This window comes from Panicum virgatum, chromosome 1K (assembly GCF_016808335.1).
Source record: "Panicum virgatum strain AP13 chromosome 1K, P.virgatum_v5, whole genome shotgun sequence".
Classification (NCBI taxonomy): Eukaryota; Viridiplantae; Streptophyta; class Magnoliopsida; order Poales; family Poaceae; genus Panicum; species Panicum virgatum.
This window is the reverse complement of record NC_053136.1, coordinates 29,738,056-29,760,689: the sequence shown is the minus strand read 5'-3', so window position 1 is coordinate 29,760,689 and position 22,634 is coordinate 29,738,056. Positions and strand designations below refer to the sequence as shown.

Genomic DNA, 22,634 nt, shown 5'->3' with positions numbered 1-22,634 from the left:
GATCAATTATTTTTTTCTAGTTTCCATGGCACTAGAGAACACAACTTCAAATATGTGCCGCCAAGGAGAAGATTTTTGACCCAATGGTTAATCTTTACATGCAATAGGGTAATCATATCTTAGTGGACAACCTCATCGCCTAACTTTTAAGACTACATATCACTCAGTCAACTTTTGGCTTATTCAAAAAGATGATTATATTATTAAACCTTACTTATCCACTCGTTGTTGATCGACGCGTAAAGCAACGTGTTCCACATATCTGCAGGCGGCTAGATGCCAATAAAATTCACCTGCCCAAATGAAACACGGAATGACACATTCCTGGACGACGACTTGTTCCTGCCCAAGCCGACGTCTCCTCGTATGCAAACGTAACACGAACCAAAGCTGCTGGCCGGCCTTGCTTATCGCCCTATAAATACCAGTCTCCCCCTACACGTTTTGTATCACAAGCTCCAACGACACAATTAGAGCCATCGATAAACCAATACTTATCAACTCAAACCATCCACCTTGATTTCAGTCAAGGATATAGCTAGAAGAACACCAGTATGGCAGTTCGTGTCTTCCTCCTTGCCGCGGCGCTCCTAGCAGTCGTGTCATGCTTTCATGGCACCACTGCCTCCGATCCTAGCTGTAACAAATATGGCATCATTTATGTCATTTCGAGTGATTTTAGTGATTGTATGACAACGCAATCAATGGAACTAATGATTTTGTTGAGTGAATATTTCTAGATCCCATAGATAAAGTACAAAGGCCATAAAAACACGAAGAAAGAACTCAAAAAAACGCTGAATTAGACGAGTTCTACTGAAATCAGTAGCACTGGAAGAACCGATGCTTTAAGCATCGGTGCACCGATGGTTGTCGGAATTTCCGACGCCCTTGGACTAGTGCAAGTCTGCGCGCCTCTGGAGATCAAGGGAAGATCAAGTGAAGCACCGGTTGAACCGACGGCCTCAAGATAGGCATCAGTGCATTCAACGTACTATATTCCAGAGATGATGTCAAGCGCACAGAAGCCAAGTCTTCAGCACCGGTTGAACCGGTGGTGCGACAGATCATTCCATCGGTACAATAATGTCAGCAGAAGAGAGAGGTCCAACGGCTAGTCCAGAGACTGTGAGTGACCGATTTAACCGACGCCCAATCATCGGTTAAACCGATGGTTCTGCAGCATGTCAAAAAGTCCAACGGTTAGTCCAGTTGCTTGTGAGTGACCGGTTGAACCGACGCTACCCAATGCAGAGGCATCGGTTCAACTGGTGGTTTGCTGCTTTCTGCTGACCGTTGGAGCAACGGCTACAAGACTTGGTGGCCTATTTATACGCCTCACTCCGGCCATTTAAAGATTGCTGGAGTCCCAAGACATCACACACACATCCAAGAACACCTCCAAGCCATCCAAGAGCATAAAGATAAAATCTTTAGTCCTTAGCACAAGCTTTGTGAGTGTTAGTGCTAGGTTAGCTCTTGAGTGAGTGATCAAGCAAGGTTTAGATCCTTGTGCTATGGTTCTAGAGTGAACCAAACTTGTATATCGGTGCGCCGGCCTCCTTGAAGCATTAGTAGCTCGCCGGCACGTCAACGACCCTCCGGCTTGGTGTGGAGCGGCGTCGACAACTTTGTGCGGGGGACGGAAACCCCTCCTTCGTGAGCAATCTCCCTTAGTGAAGATCGGGATCAAGGTGACCGTGATTGTGTTCACGGAAGAGACTTGATTGCCGAGAAGCGATAATCTTCGTGAGTGCTTCAACAACGTGGACGTAGGGGCGCCTTTGTGGCAATCCGAACCACGGGATAAATCCTCGTGTCGAGAGTTCGCTTCCTCTCATCCCTCTCTTTAAGCTTCCGCATTACATTTTGCAACTTGTGTGCCTTTACTTTCATAGAGTAGTTTCTTGATAGGATTGGCTATAGGTTGCTAAACTCTTTTGGGATGAGGGTTTTACACTAGGGTGAACCGTAGTTGCACATCTAGATAGCTTGTTTTAGTTTAAGTTTTGTGCAAACTAGTTGGAGCCATAGGTTAAGGTTTTAAGAGTGCCTAATTCACCCCCTCTCCCTCTTAGGCTAGAGCACCAGATCGTTTTCATTTGGTATCAGAGCCGGGACTTACTTCTCTCACAAAGAAAGCCAATACCATTGGCAAATTTGTGTTTACCGGCTCATTAGATCGGTAGGCTTCTCCGCCTAGTGAGTTAGCTCTTAGGAGGAAAGGATGGATCCTTTAAGACCCGCTCCACGGTTCGACGGCACGGGCTTCCAACGATGGAAGATTTTAATGCAAACCCATCTCCAAGCGACGGGACTAAACGTTTGGAGAGTTGTGAGTGAAGGGGTAAAAAATAATGGTCTTCAAGATAAGCAACATGATATTACCGCTAAATGCATAATCTTGTTTTCTCTTTGTGATAATGTGTTCAATCATGTTTATTCTTGTGAAAATGCAAAAGAGCTATGGAAGACTATCATTGAGAACCATGAGGGCACGGAGGATGTTGGCAATGAAAGATATCATGTTCTCATTGATAAACTTAATAGCTTTAAGCAACTTGATGATGAGAATGCCGAATCTATGTACTCGCGATTGAATACTCTTGTGAATGAGATTAATTCCTTAGGTGTGAAGCAAATTGAAGATTTGGAACTCATTCGCAAGATCCTTCACTCACTCTGAAGGCCGGATTATGATTTGGTGACCACAATTCTATATGAGAAAGAGCTCAACACGTTGACACCAAATCAAGTCCTCAACAAGGTGATAGCCCATGAGCTACGAAATGACATCAAGGCAAAGGCGTCATCCTCTTCACCAACGCATAGTGCACTTGTATGCAAACAACTCAAGAAGTTGAAGAAGATGGCCATCAAAGATAGCTCAAGTGATGAGGAAGAAGAGGATGCAAGAAACTCCTCAAATGATGAAAAAGAGCCAATGAAACCCAACCTCTACAAGCAAGTGAAGAAGATGAACAAATGCTTGAAGGAAATCAATTCAATGGGGGTATATGGTCTTCCTCAAAGATGGGCATCACCATCAACTCATGAAGGTTGAGATGAAGTTCAAGAAGAACAAGCAAAAGAAGGAGAAGAAGTCCAAGCATGAATCATATGCCATATTTGGTGAATGGGTAAGCGGTGGTGAAGAATCAAGTGCAAGTTCAAGTGATGAATCAAACAAGAAATTCACCACCCGCATGGGATCATCATCCAACACTTGTTTTATGGCAAAAGGTATGGATAGCGATGTAAGTGATGATGACTCTGACTCTCCTTCAATTGATGAACTTCTTGACTTAGTTCATGAGCACCAAAAAGTCATTAAGAAATAAAAAAAATCAAAAACCTTAATGCTCTCAATGATCTAAATGCTTCTCTTGCTACAAATTATGAAAATTTGTTGTGCAAATTCAAATTGCTTAGCAAAGAGCATGAAGAGCTCAAATTAAAATTTGAGAGCATTAATGATACTAATGACTCTTTGGAAATGAAGCAAACTATCACTACAAATTGACACCCCCTTTTGCAACGCAAATATGCGTTGCTAAAAGTTCATATATACGTTGGTAGGGTCTATACCAACGCATCTTGTATGCGTTGCCTAAAGTGGCGTTGCAAGGATCTATTGCAACACTTATTTATGTGTTGGTAACATGTAGTAATAACCGTTGCAAAGTTGCAACGCATAATATTTGATCATGGCAACACTTATATGTGTTTGTACAGACCATGTGTGAATAGCCTCTATGGTTTGTTGTAACGTATAGATTTAGTTTATTGCAACACTTATATGCGTTGTAAGGATTAAACCATTCGTTCATTAATATTATATAATTATTTATTTATGAGACAACAATAGAGATAATATTGTACAATTTAATAAAAAATGCAATACCATCCAACATAAAAATAAGCACACTGAGCCATATATATATTTATTTGTTATAAATAATTTGTCGCATTACAAAGTACCATCCAAATTCATGACACATTTTTTTGTACAGAGCACATGTTACTATGTGAGCAAATATGAAACATATAAAAGATCCCTCTTAGCATGCTAGTTGTCCTCCTTTCTCCTTCCTTTAGCTCAGTCAAGTGTTCCTCTGCTGTGATCATATATCTATCTTCTCGATCTGCAAATGAAAATTAAATTAAATAATATGACACACATGAGAATTGAAATCTCAATGGGTTATAGAAAAGACCGTACAAAAGTTGAAGGCCATGCAACATGGGCTCCTCCTTCTACATCTCTAAGAACCTTGTAGTTTTTGTATGGTCGTATCAATGGTTCATCTTCTACCATTACAAAACTAACAGAAACCATCCAAAATTCTTTGCCTAGCTGAACACCATCAAGTTTCTGTTTTGGATCACAACTCACTAGTTTACCCATTGCGACAGTCTTGTTTCGATTTTTCCATCTCTGCAAGTATACTTTGGTGCCAACCTGGTTCACAAATATATGTATACAACAAATAAGCACATAATAGATCATAGTCTGTCTAAGAAATTGAATAATCATACCTTCATTGTATTGCCAGTTGACAAACTTGCTGTACCACGATGATTCTTCTACAAAAGTATATATGGGGATTCTTAGACTCCAGTTGTAAGAACAATTAAGAAAAGGATAAAATGAAGTTTTAAGCGATGTGTCTTATACACTAGCAGGTACCGATGCACTAGGCCTTTTTGAGATCTTGTTCAGCTGGTAACAAGTCAAAATCGATAACTTAGTTGTGGAAAATAAGCGAACAAAAATATCGATGCTAGAAAGATATTTACTTGGTACTGAGATGCTTCAAAAATTGAGGGAGTAGCATATGTTTCCTTTGAGACAACCTGTAATATATGCTTGTTTAATACAACAATTTGATAAAGTTCATAGAACAGTATACTGCCATTCTATTAGAAAACTCAGAAAGCAGTGGCAATAACGGTATTTAGCAACATGAATAGAATATATTGCTTTGCATCCATGTGTTAAGTTTGGTGTGCAAACCTTATCGCTACTACAATTATCTCTGTAATGTGCTGGCAGATCCTCATTCTCCACATAATCATCTTGCTCCATCTATAGTGAATAAGAATAAATTAATATATTCTTTCACCAACAAAATCTACAGGCAGTGCTTCATGAATACCTGTAAGCTAATATTTATTGTGGCTGGGGTAGATGAGTCCGAATTTGTGGTTCCATATGAGTGCTCAGCCACCTTCTTTACAGAGGAACCAAAAGAATATTTAACCAAAATACCTTATAATGATTCATCACTGAAAAATAGCTTCCTTACCTGTTTCTTTGAGCTAAGAACATCTATTTTTCTCTGCATCATAAGATTTTGCCTCTGCAAGCACAAGTCACAAGTCACAGTTAAAGGACAACATAAGATTCTAGTTAAAGCGGCAACCATTACTAGCTTTCCAGTGCCAAACATAGTAAAACGCTCTCATCCATATTAGTGTGCATACCTTCTGTACATGACTAAGGTATTCGTAATCTGGCTGCAGATCATCATCCTCCACATTGTCAGCATGCCCATTCTGCGATGAAATAAAACAAATAAATCTTTGACATAAATCTGGTATGCAAAATCCAACTCAATTGTACCATTGTATCATTCAGTGGTTCATCCATGCTGAAATCCTGGAAATTTTGATGGTCACTATATACTCGCTGTCCATCCATGCTAGAATCTTGATTTTGAGGGTCACTATATACTCGCTGTTGATAGACAAATAACTACAAATTAGAACCAACTATTAAAAAAATCACAGTATATTGTTTTTCTTGTCAATTTTTAAAGAGGTACGTACCTTTCGTTTCGTATTTGGCACATCAGCACAATAGCCATCTTTAGGTGCATAGACAGGATCAACTAAACATCCCTATGTCAAGGAATCAGAAGGTTAGTGTAGGAAATGCTTAGAATTGAACTTTTTAAAATTTACCTGTTGGATATGTTTTTGCAGCTGTAGTATATTGGCATCTTGATTCCGGACACGCTGCCCAAGCTTCTCCATTTCAAGTCTCAAAGATACTACATCTTCACTTGATGTTTCATCTAGTGAAGTCAAATTTACACTCTTAAGGCGCTTTGAAGGAGATGCGCCAAACACTTGATTAGGATTTGGAACAAGTCCCAAGCCATGCACGTGGCCAGGCTTTTCTTCTCCTAATATTTTACTAAGTGCATCTCCTTTCCATGCAACCTTTCCTTGACTAGTCTCCGCTAAACATGGCTGCTGCTCTATAAGTTCCTTCAAAGCCCCCTATGCATACCACCAATAAGAATTAAAATAACATGAAAAATTACTGATGTAAACAATCAAAGACGAAGCATTCACAAACAACATACCACATGTGCATTTGTGTCCTTCTCACTTTTAGTCTGGTGCGTATGGAGATACAAAACAGCCCTGTGAGGGTTTTTCTTTTCAGGATCTTTTTCCCTATGTGAAAATGAAAAATAGATATAAAGAACTTCATAATCATTAGCATATAGATGTAGCAAGAGTACAGTTTGAGTTATAAAAGAATTTACCAACTCCTCTCTGTTTCGAGCAAAACTCTTTGTTCCAGCTGTATGTGTTGACTTCTTCTTTGTACAGTTTACTCTGTTTTTCTTACTCATATCCTACCATATAATGATGAGATAGAGAAAAGCATTTAGGTTCCATAAATGTTTATTAAATCTACTGGGCATGGAAAGCAAACAAATATGAACCCAACAAATCCATGTACCAATGCTTTTTGTGTCGTCCAATAATCAACAAGCGCAATCCACTGATCATCAAATACACCATTAGGAACATTACTATGGTTATCTTTTGTGCTCTTATGCTCATCAAAATATATTGATTTCAGATTAGACTTGTGCTGCCTCCATCTCTCTCCAATGGTTCGAAGTATCCATTTTTCCATGCGAGAAGGGTACAGGAATCTCATCTGTATATGTCAAAAACAAAATACATCAGTAAAAAATGAAAGTGAAATATCAAAAATTACCAACAAGGTTACACAGTGCTACGTACCTTCACTTGCTTAAGTATATCCTTTTTATTTTTTTGTTCATCAGTGTTTTTCTCTTTCTTTCCTATTAGAAGTCTCCAATCCTTGTAGCTCAAGCTACACAAGCAACCATTCCTAGCAACCATGCCAAGAAATTTTCCTAGAAACCCAGCCTCTACTCCAATTGGTTGATCCAGCTCATTGCATCTAACCACGATTCTATGACCTTTTGGAAGGTTCCAAATATCTTTCAGTTTTGTCTTTCCACGCTTTACTCTGTCTTCACTTTCATCTATGTAGTGTTACGGAGCACAAAATATTCAATGATAAATAGATAACACATTCTGGTAGTAATAAAAAAGTTGGAGTAGGTTAGTAAGTACCATGGAAATTAACCTCGATATCACCATCACCATCGATCTGATCTCCTCTAGCACTTGAATGGAGTTCAGATGCCTCAGTATTTTGCCCATGGCTCTCTTGTCCAATATGCTCTTCTGACAAATATTCTTCATGACTCTGAATTATCTGTTTCCTTCTACCCCTTGCCATAGCCACTGCAGAGCCAAAATAGTATAGTATATATAGGTCAAACCATGATACCCTGGTCTGAAAATTTTTGACTTTGACTAAACTAATATTTTCAGTACAGAACACCGGATCTATGGAAGAACAGATGACTAAAACTAAATACATGCTGATGTATTTGTGATGCCAGATTCAATCAGAGCCAATTTCGTATGGATGCAGCATGGTAAAATATCATTTTCTGTTACCTGGAGCACGGGCACCGGGCACCTTGACTGCAAGAATGGAAATAATAAATTAAAACAAAAGGAAGGCTTCCATTGTAACTACAACTCGTATATAGAGATTAAAGGTCCAAATCTTATAGTAGACTTTACTGTTTATAGTAAAACTAGAGGAGTAAATTATATGATCATTATAATACCTTTGGTTTTATTTGATTTAGATTTGGATGGTTCTTTGTTGGAATTGGTAGGCGCTAATGTGGCCAGTCTTTGCTTTGTCACAAACAAGCTAACCATCTTTTGGCTCTCACACTCAGCAAGCATGTCCATGACCTGAGGATCTTGTTCTATTGCAACAAGGCCATCTTTTCTTCTGTAGTATATATAGTCAACTGATGTGTACCCATAATGCTCGATCATTTCCATCAAGTTGAAGTAGCATATCTCATCTTTATCCATTTCCTTTTGCACACGTTTATGTCCTTCATCAGCCCCATCGCATACAAGATTTATGGTCCACATATCCTCCGCCATGGTATCACAACGCACAATCTAAATAAAATTTAGCACCAATAGAAAAATAAGAATAAAGCATAGGTTATTCTCAAATAAACAACAAGTGTAGTAGAATAATCTAGTAATCTTTGCAGAAAGCTAGAGGTGAACAATTGAATATATCAACAGTCATCAGTTTATAGTGTCTTTGGAGAATGCAAAGCAATATAAGGCTTGGTTAATTAGTGCATCCTATATCACATTCCTGCATTTTGTGGCCATCGACTAAGTGCAGACAAGACCGGAAGTTTCACATTTGCCACAGATGATTAAAACTAAATACATGCTGACGTATTTGTGATGCCACAGATTCAATCAGAGCCAATTACGTATGGATGCAGCATGGTAAAAAATCATTTTCTGTTACCTGAAGCACGGGCACTAGAAACCTTGACTACAAGAATGGAAATAATAAATTAAAACAAAAGTAAGACTTCTATTTTAACTACAACTCGTATATAGAGATTAAAGGTACAAGTCTTATCGTAGAGATTAACAAATGAACAAATGTCAGTGAAACAGAGAAAGATCAAGCAGGGCCGGTCCTGAGATTTTAGGAGCCTAGGGCGAACTAAAAATCTTGGGGCCCTTCTCTTAATACTAATAATAATGATGATGTTGATGTTGATAAGCACTTAAGGTATATGAATATCAAATAACCTCCTCAATCATAGATAAATAGTATAAAGTAGATTCATCATTGTATTTCTTCCTTTTATCACTGGCAGATGGATATTTAACCTCCTAGTTATTTTATTTCTTCCTTTTCTCACTGCCAGATGGATATTTTCTAGATAACATGCTTGTGTGCTGTAATTAAAGGAACAAACAATTGCATAATTAGTGGAGTAGGCACTAGAGCAAACCTCAATCAGTACCTGGTCCTAATTGTCTGATTCCTGACCAGCAGATAAGTTCGCTAAAATGGATGACCTTATCTACTCTCCTCGTCTCCTTGATGTGTTCTGTTGTGACAAAAATTAACTAAATAACATAGTAGGATAGTCAGGATTGAATTGATCAACTGAATAGCAAAAGAAGGGTCTGAGACGGGTGATGGAAACATGGCGATCACCTGATCTGTGATGCATGCAAAGAGGTAAAGTCGAAGAACACTCACGCAGTCACGATCTCACAGCCTGAGGGAGGCACCTTGAATCGTTGAATTCGATCCACATGGCGTGTTGGCGTACGGGCATCGGATGTCCGTGACGGCGGCCGCCCCTCCCGCCCCCCCTCGGGGCCGGGCCTGAGATCAAGCAGCAGTACTCAGGGATGGGCAGACGCGCCCGCCCGCCTACCGGATTCACCGCGATGGGCAGTCTCGGCGGCGGAGCGGACCGGATCTGGGTCGAGCAACGGTGACTCTTGAGGCGGCGACAGGGACCGGTGTTGGTGCGGCCGTGCGCGCGGTGCCGCGGTGCGTTGCTACGTCGCCCTGGTTGAAGCAGGAAGAGGAGAGGAATGGACTATGGAGTGCTTGTGCGATGGCAAAGAATAGAAAATGGACCATGTTTCAGCTGGGATAACTGACGAGATCCACAAATCAGGGGGGCGGTTCCCAGGCTGTTTTCACAAGGTCCACTCCAGTTAGTCTCTATGAACGGTGGGGCCATTGTTAGACCTCTCAATAATTAGATTACAAGTGTGCGGGAAAAAGGTACCAAATAAAAAAAAGAGGGAAACAATGGCGGGAGAAGGTTACAGATCCAAATATATTATATGCCTTGGAAAAGATGGCGGGAGCCACAAAAAAAGTGATTACGCTGAGTTTAAATTAAAAATATGGTTATTAGTGTTAGATCCAAATTAAATGAATATTTGGGATTGTAAACAGATTCAAATGAAAAAGTTATCAATAGTTTATAACTTTTCGAGATCTACAACTTTACTTTTGGTCAATTACCCATCCGAGGTCGTACGAAAAAATGGAATTTCAAATGTGAAGAATCTGGCCATAATTTCATTGGATAAATGATTTCAAATGAAAACGTTGTCAAATACAAAGTTTCTCAACTTTTTGAGATCTACATTTGTTGTTTCCGGGTGTTGGGGGGAATGATCCGTCGGACGACCCCGGCCAGCTCCGCCCAAAGCCCTAACCCCGCAAGACCTCAACTAAGTCGCAGTGGCATGGTCATCCCCGCTAGGGTCAGCACTTTAGCAAGGGTTGTGACACCCCTGGTGTCTGTGCACTAAAATTCAGATCAATTCACTCAAATAAATTATAGAAGGTTTGGAAATTAAATTCAGAAAGAAAAGGTCAAATAAAAGTCAAACTATACATTTGGAAAATAATATGTGAGAGTAAAGGGGTTAAAGACATATTCAAATCCTATTAAAAAATATGCACAAAAATAAGTTTGGGTTGTAAATGGTACCTTAAATGACATGTGCTCATTTCAACTTTCAGCAAAATCCCACCAAAAATCAGATAAAAAACAAAGCCCTTTAGTGCAAGTTTGAAATTTTAAATTAGTTCAAAATGTGGACTTCAAATGAAAATTTACCTAAAACAAAAGTTGTAGATCTTGAAAAGTTACACAAGTTTGGTATTCAGCACTTTTTCATTTGAGCCCCGAAAAATATAGAAAATTTTAGTTTACCGCGAGATCCCTGAGATTTCATAAATTACAGAAAGACCCCTATCTTCATCTCCCTCTCTATTTCCGCCGACGCTCGCTCGTACGTCGCCGGTGGACCTCGTCCACGGCGCGTCCACGGCCAACTGGACCCAAGAGGGCCCGCTGAGGACACCTGGATGGCCCCTTGGTCTCTCCTCGCGCCTACACGCGCCCCTGGCCACTTGGGAATTTTTGTTTTATTATTTTAGAAATCAAATTTTGAAAGACACATTTATTTTGTTAATTACAAATCAAATCTTTATAGCTTTTTTTTGTTTTTTAGAAATCGCACCTAAACTGGTGATTTATTTTTATTTTAGAAATCAAATCTTGAAAGGCACGTTTGTGATTAACATATAAACAATTATATTCTGAAATCTAAAATTTCCAATGTGATCTCTGTTTTGCCGGCACCGTACAACCTGTGACCCCGTGCCATTATATTGTGAATTCTCAAATCTTTTTTTAGAAAAAAAGGTTTCCCCTTCTTTATTTACAAAGCAACCATACATCATCCAGGTTCAGAGTGCACAAAACGCACGCAAGCCATATGACATACATTAAAGCTGGGCAACCAAAAAAACTGAGAACTACTACAACATCCAAAGCCGCATCACTCAAGCCTCTGATAGTTGATGGTGCCGACTCTAATGAAACCATAGACCACAAGATTCTTTATATGATAAAGCAAAACAGTTCCCAGCCCAGGATGTGGCCCTCAGCCAACAGAATCAGGCCTGATGACCACGACCTGAATAATACAAACCATGTAAAAGAAACTTGTCAGCTGTTACATAACCTTAGTACAGCTATACAATATTGAGCAGTACAAAAATCAAACATATCTAACCTTTAATTTTGATGGGCTATCAATCTTCTTCATCAGAGCTTCTATTAGGATCTACATCTTTTTCTTGTACAGTTGTACCCTCTACATCTCTTCTAGTCCATGAACGACTATTATGTGAATTAGCAAAAAGGTCCTCAAGAGTACTAACATGATAAGGTTCACATTCTACATCATTCCATTCTTCTCCCATTTCAAATACATCTCTTGGCTTCATCTTCAATGCAACTGACCATCCTGGGTTGTTATAGTCATCATCAACATAGAACACCTGGTCAACTTGATTGGCAAATACAAAAGGCTCATGTTCAATCCTATCACCCTTGTGAATTTGCTGTGAGAAATTCACAAGTGTACATCCAAATTTGTCTGTTTTCACTCCCTTTCCTCGAGTGACATCAACCCATTCACATTTAAATAACACCACTGAGAATCTTCCATAATAGTCCAACTCAACTATATTAAGTATCCTGCCATAGTAGGTAATATCTCCAAGGATAGGGTTAGTATCTCCTCTAGAAGAATAACTTGATGTTTTTGCAGTCACAACAACCCCACTATTTTGTGTCGTCTTGTCATAACATTTGGCTCTAAATCTGAAACCACGGATGCTAAAGGCTCTATGTCTTCTTGCTGCATCCAATGGGCCGCGAGCCAACCATCTAATGTCCTCATCGATGCTATCGCTACCATGTTTTTGCTCCAACTGCATGATCTGTATCATCACAAAATATACTTAGGTCAATTTTTCCTCTTTTTGAAGATAAAATAAATCATGATACCTACATGTTCTCTGAACCAGTTCGGAAACTCTCTATTCTGTATATTCTCAATTTGTTTCAAAGATAGACGACGTTGACGATTTCTTCTTTTGAGATCAGCAGCATCCTCTCTAAAAGAAATTAACACGGATTCAGTTTTAAAGCAACATATGTAAAATATGCTGATAGATGTCAGTAACACTTACTTCAAGTACGGAATGACAGCTTCACAATTGTATAGTGTATATCTATGTGCTTGCAGTTTCTCTAGATCAATTAAAATAAAACTGGATGGTCTTCCCAATGGTTTTCCTACAGGAGGAAACAAAGAGGAAACTTCACCATATAAGTCAGATTCATGATGATCCTGGTTCTCCTCATTCCTTGATGATTTGTTATGCTTTGTGGAGAAACCTTCCAGGTACCTAGAACAAAACACCATACACTCATCTGCCAAAAATGAATTCGCTATTGAAGCCTCTGGATGAGCTTTATTGCGAACATATGATTTCAATTTGCATAGGTACCTGTAACATATGTAAAAGCATCAATTTAGTATCATATATATAATAAATAACACAAACAATGAAGTGGTATTATTAAGAATTAGTACCTTTCGATGAAGTACATCCATCGATAACAAACTGGTCCACCCAACTTACATTCAGTTGCTAAATGTACTGCTAAGTGAACCATAACTGTAAAAAATCCAGGAGGAAATATCATCTCCATTTTGCATAGTGTAACTTTAATTGATTGTTCCAAGCAGTCAAGGTCATCTAAACGGAGCACTTTTGAACATATTCCTCTAAAATAAGCAGACAACTCAAACATTACTGCTGTGATATCATCTGGAATAATGCCTCTTAGAGCAATAGGCATGAGCTGTTGAAGTAGAACATGGCAGTCATGTGTTTTGAGACCAATAAGTTTCCCTTCAGCACAATTTACAGATTTCGATATGTTTCCAGAGTAGCCATCAGGAACTTTTATGCCCTGAAGCACTTTACAAAATGCCTGTCTCTCAGTTTTAGACATAGCAAACCTTGCAGGTGGCAAATAGAACTTGCCTGAAGGTTTTTCTTGTGGGTGCAGGTCCTCCCTAATGTTCATCTCTTTGAGGTCTTTACGAGCTTCTAAATTATCTTTTGATTTTCCATCTAAACCAGATAGTGTACCATAACAATTTTCAAACAAATTCTTCTCTATATGCATCACGTCAAGATTATATCGAAGAATATTATCATCCCAGTAAGGCAATATGAAAAGACTACTTAGTGACTTGTAAGTTTTTGAGTCCTTGAAATTACCTAATGCAGTGATTTCATCCAAAATTGGACGGTCATAATAAGTTTGTGGCTCTGCTTGAAGCTCCATTGTTCCATCAAATGAATCCTTGTCCAAACGAAAAGGATGCTCAAGAGGAAGAAATCGACGATGACCCATAAAACAAGATTTCTTACCATGCTTCAGACGTTTGTACCATACATTTTCACCACAAGGTAGACATGCAAAATTTCCATGAACCATATGACAAGCAAGCATTCCCAAGCCAGGTAGGTCACTAATGGTCATTAGCACTGCTGCTCTCAAATCAAAAGTTTCATTTCTTGATGCATCATATGTTGGCATACCATTTACAAATAAATCTTTCAGATCCTCCAAAAGTGGTTTAAGGTACACATGAAGTTTATCCCCAGGACTTTTAGAACCAGGAATTATTAAAGACAACATTAGATAATGCTCTTTCATGCAAAACCACGGAGGTAAGTTATATATTACCAAAACAACTGGCCAACAACTATATTTGGAACTCAACATCCCATATGGATTAAATCCATCGGTGGCTAAGCCAAATCGGATATTCCGTGGATCTGACTTAATTTGTGGAAACTTTTCATCAAAGTCTATCCATGCTCGGGAGTCAGCTGGATGTCGTAGCGCACCATCCTTGATGCGCTCTTCATCATGCCATCTTAGGAGAGGGGCTGTTTCTTTGCACATAAACAACCTTTTCAGCCTGTCTTTAACAGGAAAGTATCTTAATACTTTACAAGGCGTTGCTTTCCTTCTTTGCTTCTTTGTTAGTTTGGTCTCAGGTTCCATACCTTTCCACCTAGAAGCCTTGCACTTTGAGCAAAAATCATCATTTTTCTTGTCTTTCCAAAATAGTTCACAATCATTTGGGCATGCATGAATACTTTCATAGCCCAAGCCAAATTTGGAAATAATTTTCTTAGCCTCATAAAAATTTTTGGGCAGTTCCTTTCCATTTGGAATAGCCTTCTGCAAAATACCAAGTAGATCACCTAATGATTTATCTGACCATTTGTTCATGGATTTTGCATTGAACAAAAGCACAAGTAAAGTTAGCTGTGTTAAATCACATCCTTCCCATAAAGGCTTTTGTGAATCTTCAACCAGTTTATAAAACTCTTCTGCTTCTAAATTTGGCCCGCTAACAGGTGGATTCGGAAGATTTCCAACATCTGTCATAGGTATGTCATCATACATGTGATAAAATGTCTCACGAAGCAGCTGATTCATGTTGCCATGCCTTCCTTCATTCTGAGATTGTGGCTGTTGGTCAACGGTGTGATGCACTGAAGGGTCACCATGAAGATCATGCACTGAAGGGTCACTATGAAAATCCCATTGCTCATAATTCTCAAGTATCCCATTGCAGACCAAATGTTCATATATTTCATCCCTGGATAGGAGACTAGTATGCACGCATGCATGACATGGACAATAAATCTTGGTATCTTCAGGCTTATTTTTAAAGGCAAATTCAACAAATCCTTCTACACCAGCTAAGTACCGAGTAGAACCTTTAGGACAGCCCAAAAGAACCTTGATGATCTTTAAATCCATTGTGAAACCATAAAAAGCTCTAGCTGTATAAATAGATAAATAGCATCTATAAGTTCATATTTATTTATCATCATTTAATTTGGATCCCTTTCAGTTACATCATCGCAACTATTTTGGTAATAAAAATCATAAAATTATAAACCAGCCAATTTAAAAGGTTAACCAAAAGGAAAGAAGATTTCTAGCTTCGAGGGAGGAAGATTGCTATTTTGGTTCCAGTCAGATAATTAGCAGACTACTCCAGCTAGAGCAGAAAATGATTCTAGGAAATCATACATATTTCAGTGAGTCTAGCTAGTGTAGCAAATTTCACTTCCAGTTAACAGACTGCTCCAGCTCTTTAAGTTTCAGCACCAGTTTAGCAAATCACACATGTACTAAAAAAATATCACTATATATTGTGGTTCAGATACATCCAAGCCAGGTATTCTATTTGATTTGAATGCTAAAAATCCCATATAGCAACTTGAGCATTACAAACAGTATGGTATGCTGTGACTGATTTTTGACATTACTGCTTCAGTAAAGAGCTAGCAGGACACAATAGTCAAGTTAATGCGGGCAAGCATGACACTTGATTTCGATTTAATTAATTGAATGGGGTACTTGCAACTCATGATTGAGGGTCAAACTGCACGATCTAAACGACAAAGAGAAATTGGCTTAACCGCTTAAATAGCTGGAGAGTTCAAGACATACCTATGGCCTGGTGCTCAGCGCTCGCAATCCCTGGGGAGTCCGGCCGCTGTACCTATGGCCAGGGGCGGGCCCAGGATTTTGAGTTTGGGTATTCAAGATTGTAAAGGGTGAAAAAAAATTAACAGCCTAAAGTAAGATATAGATATAATCAATTAATCATACAGCCATAGATGTACTCACATGGTACAAATTAAAATGATTCAAATTGACTGCTCACTGCACAAATTCTCGGGCTAATAACCTAATATGCAGAAATAGGAATATGGGATTAGGAAATTTGAGAAATTGACCTTAGCAATTGTCCAATTTTGAGCAGAGGCTACGCGCGAGCTGCCTGCTACGGTGCCGCGGTCGCCGTGCGCCCGTGCCCGGTGTCGCAGTGCCGCCCTGCGCCACTGCCCGCTGCTGCCGCGCCACGCCGCTGCAGGCCGCCCCGGCGCTCCGCTCTCGTCTCCCCGCGCGGCAGCCGCGGCTGGCTTCAGCTCCGACCCGCCGCCCGCCGGCGGCCGCTGCTCAGCTGCCCTGTGCCCTCCTCGCGCCGTGCGCGCCCCCGCCAAGCCTGCCCACCAGCAAGACACCGCTGCTTGCGGCCTGCTTGCCCGGCGCCCCGGTGGCCGGCCGCCACCCCTAGCTCCTGCTGCTGCCGTTGCCGCCGGGTAGAGTTCGAGCGATGCGAGGGGGTCAGGGGGAGAGACACGGAGTGGCCATGTGGGGGCTTGGGGTCTGCGTGTGGGGGTTTGGGGGATGGGGAAGGCCGGCCAGTGGGCCGTTTTTTAGCTGTTCGGTCCATTTCGAGAGAAGGGAAGTGGGCTAGATGTGAATAGCCCGAGGTAGTATAATTTTCTCATTTTTTTGAATACTGATACATGTATATGACTATGTATACTTAATTTTTTTGTAAAAATAATGAGTATTCAATGAATACCCTTGAATACCAGGTGGGCCTGCCCTGCCTGTGGCTTGTCTAGCTACAGTGACTGGCCGGGTGGGGGTGGCCGCCGACTGAGTCCCTTGTTGTTTTATAAGTAAAGTAAATTTTAATGAGGCAATAAGCACAACCTGGAGATCGTTTGACTGGTTAGGTGGGTGGGCAAGTTTCTTTCCTAAATGCAGGAGGTTGCAGGTTCGAACTCGAACTTGTGCGCGCTTCTATTTTTTTGACGCTTATTAGTTATTAATTGAGAGCACATGTGCTTTGTCAAAGAAAAAACTAAGTACTGCGCACAGAGTCTCATATGTTGCTTGCAACAAATATATTAAGCGATGCTGGCGCACAGGCTTAGTTAGGCTCAATCATAAGCGTTGCTAGCTCAGAATTAAGCGTTGCTGGCGCATAGGCTTAGTTAGGCTCAATCATAAGCGTTGCTAGCTCAGTTTCGTAAATGTTGCTTGCAACAAATAAATTAAGCGTTGCCACCTATGCGTTGCAAAAGTGGGGTTTCTCTTGTAGTGTATCCCTTATGCAATTCCAATCTCTAGGGTAGATGTTCCAACTTCTTGTGTTGATTTAATTGATGAATCTTGCTCTAACCCTTGCAATGAGAAATGCAATGAGAATGTTGTTGTAGAATCATGTGATGACCAAGCAGGGCTCCGCCGTCACACCAGTTAACGTAGCTTAGATTGCAGGGCTCAACACAATGGGCATTTCTCTCGCTCGTATCGATTATATTATGCGCCATATGGCCAAAATCCCCCTCACACTCACCCACGCGGTACATACTGAGATCTTGACCGTGCTCGAGGGCTCACTCTATGTTGGCTTTGTGACATCAAATCCAGACAACAAGCTGTTCACAAAAGTTCTCAACAAAGGAGATGTATTTGTGTTTCCTCAAGGGTTGATCCATTTTCAGTTCAACTATGGAACAAAAAATGCAGTGGCACTTGCAGCATTGAGCAGCCAGAACCCAGGGGTGGTTACTGTGGCCAATTCTGTATTCGGGTCAAAGCCATCTATTCCAGATGATATCCTTGCCAAGGCCTTCCAAGTGGATAAGATTACTGTTGACCGCATCCAGGCACAATTCTAGGGGACATGCAAGCATATGTACTCGTTAATTATCTAAGTGATACAATTTTCTTATTCTTTGATTAAATTGTATGTCATTCAAATATATGTTGGTTCCGTGTAATATGCACTATGCAAGATATATGTCTTTTTTGACATTTTCCATGAATAGAGAATGAAATGACACATCAGATGGTTAATTTTCTCCCATCTTTTCAGCAAACGTCCATGGCAAACGATGAATTGTGTGGTAGATACAAAAATTTACTTTAGTTTGTTAGCATTCTATTATAGCTTACTTGATCTCTGAGTCTATCCAATTCAGCCTTAGAGTGATTTGGGAGCACACCTTTGTCCCAATAATGTAACCGCAGCTTAACTCCCAATGTCCCATCACTAGTTCACTACTACAAGTATAACCTTTGCAAACGAGCTATCACCACCTGTTTAATTCAAACCAGGTGGATATACTTTCACCGCTGGTAACGAAGTAGGTGGCTGTTGGAACTGGCAGTTAAAGTGGCAATCATCACCGGTAGTGAAAGTTGAAATGGCCACTACCGCCGGTCCGTAATACTATCCGATGGAGATAAGCGAACAAAATAATTAAAAGTCCCACCACCCTCGTCCTTCTCTTCCCCTCGTCACCGAGTTCTCTCCCTCAATACCACTTTCCCTCCCTGCTGCCCCTATCCTCTCCCTCAGTCCCTCACGGGGCTGCGGCAGCGGCGTGGAGCTGCAATGGCGCATGGGGCAGTGGCAACACAAGGGGCTGTGGTGGTGCGCGAGGCTGCAAACGGCACGCGGGACTGTGGCATGAGGCGGTGGTGGTGCGGAGCTGCGACAGCACGCTGGTTCCCTAGGAGGCACGCAGGGCTGCGGCGCGAGGGTGTGATGGTGGCACTCAGAGCTGTTGTGCGAGGCTGTGATGGCCTGGTGGCGGTGTAAGGAACTGTGGCCTTGCAAGGTGGGGCTGCAGCGCGTGGCTGCGGTGGCCCGAGGCCGCTGTGGCAGCACGGCAAGCGGGGAAGTGGCACCATGGCCCGAGGCGCACGGAGCCCCCTGTTGGTGTTTATCGGCGTCACTGCTAGGTTTAGTGCTCCTAAGCAGCAAATGAATCTGTAAGTGCATGGAATACAGTTGTAGTATTTTACCCGAAAGTATTCCGAGGTGTCATTTATATTTCCGCAAGAAAGACGGCGGTTAAAGTATAGACAAGTTGATAAACTAATCTTAATTGGATATTCAATTACATAAGAAGGGATAAGATAAGTGGTAGATAGAGGTAGTGTGACACACAAGTTTCATGTTCAACTCAAGATAAGATAAAGGTAGGGAGAAAAGGAGTTAGCCGCTCGGGTTTCATGTACTTTAGTTAATTATATCATTTATATGATACTATACACCATACACATGATCAAACTAGCTCTAGTCAACCTAGTACTACTGGGACACTGTTCATGACTGGCAGATAAACTGACCAAGCCATCATGGTACTTTATGGACCTCCTACCCCCCCACCCCCCAATCCGAATGTGGAGGATTTTGATGACACAAAATAGGACTGATACTACCTGCAGGCTACCTCTACAAACCATGGGAAAAGACGACATCAGCAACACTTAGTTAACCCAGACACCCACTACTACAAAAATCATTAACTGAGCGGGGAAAAAACGCTTAACCGAGGTATTTTTGGAAACCGTCTCGGACCTAGGGTCATAGTAAATAACCCATTTTCCGAGGCAGTGGCTTGCCTGCCTTAGTTAATCAAATAGAAAAAACAAAAAAAGTAGAAATCCTGTGGACAGACCCGCCGAGCCCATCAACGGGGAGGCCGCACCTGTTGACGGCCATTATTTCCCATTTTGGCCATCAACCTCTCGGGAATAAATTGATCTTTGCACCATATTCTATACATATTTTACCTATTTCTAACAAATTCCACAAGTTTTGGTGGTTTGAGATGTTTTGCAGGATTATGCTCAGAATATGCAAGAAACAATATTAAATGGAGTATCTACAAGGATGGTAAAATATGGATATAATATGACACCATTATAAACATTATCAAATACCAAATTTTACATTTCCATGTTGAAGAGCTCATCGAGATGATCGAATTGGACATTTGGTTCACCCAATTCAGAGTCCGGACGCAAAAGTTATGCAAATTACAAGTTCCGAACTCGTATTGTGCAAAGGCTGCAGGCTGGCCGGCCTCACCTAGGCCGGCCGGCCCGACACCTTTGCCAAGCACATCATTCCTTGCCACAAGACCATTAGGGACCCTCCAATGGATCGCTATGCAGTGGATATACAAGCAAATACAAAATATATGGCCGAAAGGCCTAGCACATGGATTAAAGGACCCGTCTACAGCACTTACCGATAACTTTTGGCCCGAAGCACGACTATGGACTTCATGCACCCTTTGATCAAGATATAGGTGAAATGAGAGGCCAAGACGTGCCAACCCTAGGCCGGCCAGCCTACAAATTTCAGCTTTGAACCAGCGCAACCATCCACCGTCATCTAGAGAAGATCAGGAGCGTCCACGAGAAGGTCGGCGCCAAATGGAGAAAATCCCAGGCCGGCCGGCCTAGGAGAGCTCGGCCGGCCCCACTTTGCAGCGTCTCGAGCTCATCTTTGCATGGAAGCTACGTCAACCGACCCTCTTGCTTACACATGACGCATCGGCCAAACACCAATCTCTAGCTAGTATAAATAGGCACAGACCAAAGGTGTTCTCTTTTCTCACTTTTACTTTCTAGAGTAGGTTAGGTAGTCTAGGAGTTAGAGTCGAGTCGAGCTTATCTAGGGATTCCGGAGTCGTCATCGGAAGTCAGTATAAGCTCTTGTGTCTTTTCCTTTGACATTTATCAATATAAGTTATCTTCTTTATCTTTTCGAGTCAGCTTTAATTTCCGTATTTATTTATCTTCTCAAGTTATCTTGATTATGCGCAGAAGTAATTCCTCTAGCTTAGGCTTTGTATCTATCTTGTTTATCGGGATCTTACCTTACATATTTTCTCGCCCGGACTAGGGAACTCAAGTTAGGTCCCTAGGTTGAGGGGAATTTCTCTTGTTCGCGACAAGAGAAATCCTAACACCAAGTACGGATGTGGTGTCTGAGCTTAGTGTTAGCTAGAAAGTGTGTTCCACCCCATAGTAACGTTGTGGTAGGCGGCTGGTGGTAACAGCCCTGTCTGTCCCTTGTAGTCCACCACGTTCGGGTGTTTTCATAACAGTAGTTGCAGGTTGCTATTGGACTCCCCTCTCAACCCTTTCTGAAGTCCTTCCTCTTCCAGCCACCGAAGTAAGCTCTAGGTTTCCGATAACTAGTTAGAAGCAAGGTTTAGTCTAGAGAGGCTAGCTCGATAGTTTAGAGGTGTTTTAGGAGTCTTTCTCTCGCTCGTTGTCCTCCCAGATACTTACCTCTCTAAGAATTAGAGTCTCCTGTGTCAGACAGTCATTGTTGGCCATTATCTTATGTATCATATCAGGCTTACCGCCACTAAGTTAGTCGGATGATATCTCTAGTAAAGTTTGTCATTCAATTCTTCGAAACTCTTTATCCATAGTGATTTCCTGAGGAAATTACGATACCTTGGAGTACTCCAAGGTGAAATGCTACAGTGGTCATTCTGTGCGCTTGCGGAATTGATACTCTTTTAGGCATAAGAAACGCCAACAGCCGCCGCCGCCGCTCCTCCGCTCCATCGGGATCCACCTCCTCGAGGCTAGATCCACGAGTCCCAAGGCTGGATCCGAGAGCCCCGAGGCCGGATCCGTGAGCCCCTAGTCTGGATCCAGCCTCCCCGCCGGAGAGCTCGCCTGCACCGCCCTCGCCGTGGAGCTGCCGCAGTCCTTGTCGTTACTGGGTTTGCCCTGCCGGACGCCACGGATCCGCCACCTTGGCCTCAGCCACCGCCAACGACTGCCCTGGATCCACCCTGCCCCTGACTTGATCTCGGCCTCAGCCACCCCCCCCCCCCCCCCCGCCGCCGCACTGCGGGCACCTGGCAAAGGGAGGGGCGCGGCTGGTGAAGGAGGAGGTGTGGCTGGTGTCCCCGGGGGGGCGGTGTCGGGGGAGGAAGGGGCCGGCAATGGCGGCCGGCGCCCTCGCTCCAGGCCGCCGCCATGCCCCGCGCGTCGCCGCATCCCATTGTGCTGTGAGGAAAGTGAGGAGAGGGAGGTGGGAGTCGGAGGGAGAGAGGAGGAGGAGGAGGGAGGGAGGGCCGCGCCTTGGCTGCCGCCGGTCATGAGAGAGGGAGAGAGATTGGGAGAGTGAGAGTGAAACCCTAAAGAGGCCTCTATATATACTCAAAGTTATTAATCCGGCCTGAGTGGGCTATGTGCTGGGCCTAATTTTTGGAGGCGGGCGCCTTATACATGTTCGCCTCCGTAAATGATTAACATAGGCCGCCTCGATAAATAAGACAACTGCCTCAATTAATCTATTTTGCGAAGCGGTTTTCA

General features: G+C 41.9%; 4 protein-coding genes across 4 annotated transcripts; 1 reads left to right on the top strand and 3 right to left on the bottom strand.

Moving 5' to 3' along the window:
- Nucleotides 1–3,975: 3,975 nt before the first annotated feature.
- Nucleotides 3,976–6,464, bottom strand: LOC120653285. Its single transcript, XM_039931056.1, has 12 exons — nucleotides 6,375–6,464; nucleotides 5,968–6,288; nucleotides 5,833–5,904; nucleotides 5,627–5,740; nucleotides 5,488–5,559; nucleotides 5,310–5,363; nucleotides 5,160–5,234; nucleotides 5,018–5,089; nucleotides 4,801–4,857; nucleotides 4,540–4,723; nucleotides 4,223–4,462; nucleotides 3,976–4,145 (listed from the first exon to the last, which is right to left on the bottom strand). The coding sequence occupies exons 2-10, from the start codon at nucleotides 6,037–6,039 to the stop codon at nucleotides 4,673–4,675; spliced, it is 639 nt and encodes a 212-aa protein (XP_039786990.1). The 5' UTR covers nucleotides 6,040–6,288; nucleotides 6,375–6,464; the 3' UTR covers nucleotides 3,976–4,145; nucleotides 4,223–4,462; nucleotides 4,540–4,672.
- A 568-nt stretch (nucleotides 6,465–7,032) lies between these two features.
- Nucleotides 7,033–9,309, bottom strand: LOC120654344. The gene is made up of 5 exons (XM_039931856.1): nucleotides 9,213–9,309; nucleotides 7,980–8,331; nucleotides 7,804–7,830; nucleotides 7,411–7,584; nucleotides 7,033–7,319 (listed from the first exon to the last, which is right to left on the bottom strand). The coding sequence occupies exons 2-5, from the start codon at nucleotides 8,311–8,313 to the stop codon at nucleotides 7,033–7,035; spliced, it is 822 nt and encodes a 273-aa protein (XP_039787790.1). The 5' UTR covers nucleotides 8,314–8,331; nucleotides 9,213–9,309.
- Nucleotides 9,310–11,385: 2,076 nt separating this feature from the next.
- On the bottom strand, nucleotides 11,386–16,484 carry LOC120702076. Its single transcript, XM_039985852.1, has 6 exons — nucleotides 16,140–16,484; nucleotides 13,180–15,463; nucleotides 12,773–13,093; nucleotides 12,592–12,697; nucleotides 11,809–12,520; nucleotides 11,386–11,709 (listed from the first exon to the last, which is right to left on the bottom strand). The coding sequence occupies exons 2-5, from the start codon at nucleotides 15,438–15,440 to the stop codon at nucleotides 11,828–11,830; spliced, it is 3,381 nt and encodes a 1,126-aa protein (XP_039841786.1). The 5' UTR covers nucleotides 15,441–15,463; nucleotides 16,140–16,484; the 3' UTR covers nucleotides 11,386–11,709; nucleotides 11,809–11,827.
- A 1,337-nt stretch (nucleotides 16,485–17,821) lies between these two features.
- On the top strand, nucleotides 17,822–18,172 carry LOC120654335 (putative germin-like protein 2-1). Its single transcript, XM_039931845.1, has one exon. It carries the CDS (start codon nucleotides 17,822–17,824, stop codon nucleotides 18,170–18,172), a length of 351 nt encoding a protein of 116 aa, XP_039787779.1.
- Nucleotides 18,173–22,634: the final 4,462 nt, after the last annotated feature.

Coding starts and splice junctions, on each gene's coding strand:
- LOC120653285 (XM_039931056.1), bottom strand. CDS start 6,039: ATGGAGAAGCTTGGGCAGCGTGTCCGGAATCAAGATGCCAATATACTA. Junction 5,560..5,626: donor AACCACTGAATGATACAATG/GTACAATTGAGT, acceptor ATTTCATCGCAG/AATGGGCATGCTGACAATGT. Junction 5,364..5,487: donor ACCTTAGTCATGTACAGAAG/GTATGCACACTA, acceptor TTGTGCTTGCAG/AGGCAAAATCTTATGATGCA.
- LOC120654344 (XM_039931856.1), bottom strand. CDS start 8,313: ATGGCGGAGGATATGTGGACCATAAATCTTGTATGCGATGGGGCTGAT. Junction 7,831..7,979: donor TAAATCAAATAAAACCAAAG/GTATTATAATGA, acceptor CCATTCTTGCAG/TCAAGGTGCCCGGTGCCCGT. Junction 7,585..7,803: donor GCCCGGTGCCCGTGCTCCAG/GTAACAGAAAAT, acceptor TTGGCTCTGCAG/TGGCTATGGCAAGGGGTAGA.
- LOC120702076 (XM_039985852.1), bottom strand. CDS start 15,440: ATGGATTTAAAGATCATCAAGGTTCTTTTGGGCTGTCCTAAAGGTTCT. Junction 12,698..12,772: donor GCTGTCATTCCGTACTTGAA/GTAAGTGTTACT, acceptor AATTTCTTTTAG/AGAGGATGCTGCTGATCTCA. Junction 12,521..12,591: donor CGAACTGGTTCAGAGAACAT/GTAGGTATCATG, acceptor GTGATGATACAG/ATCATGCAGTTGGAGCAAAA.
- LOC120654335 (XM_039931845.1), top strand. CDS start 17,822: ATGGCCAAAATCCCCCTCACACTCACCCACGCGGTACATACTGAGATC.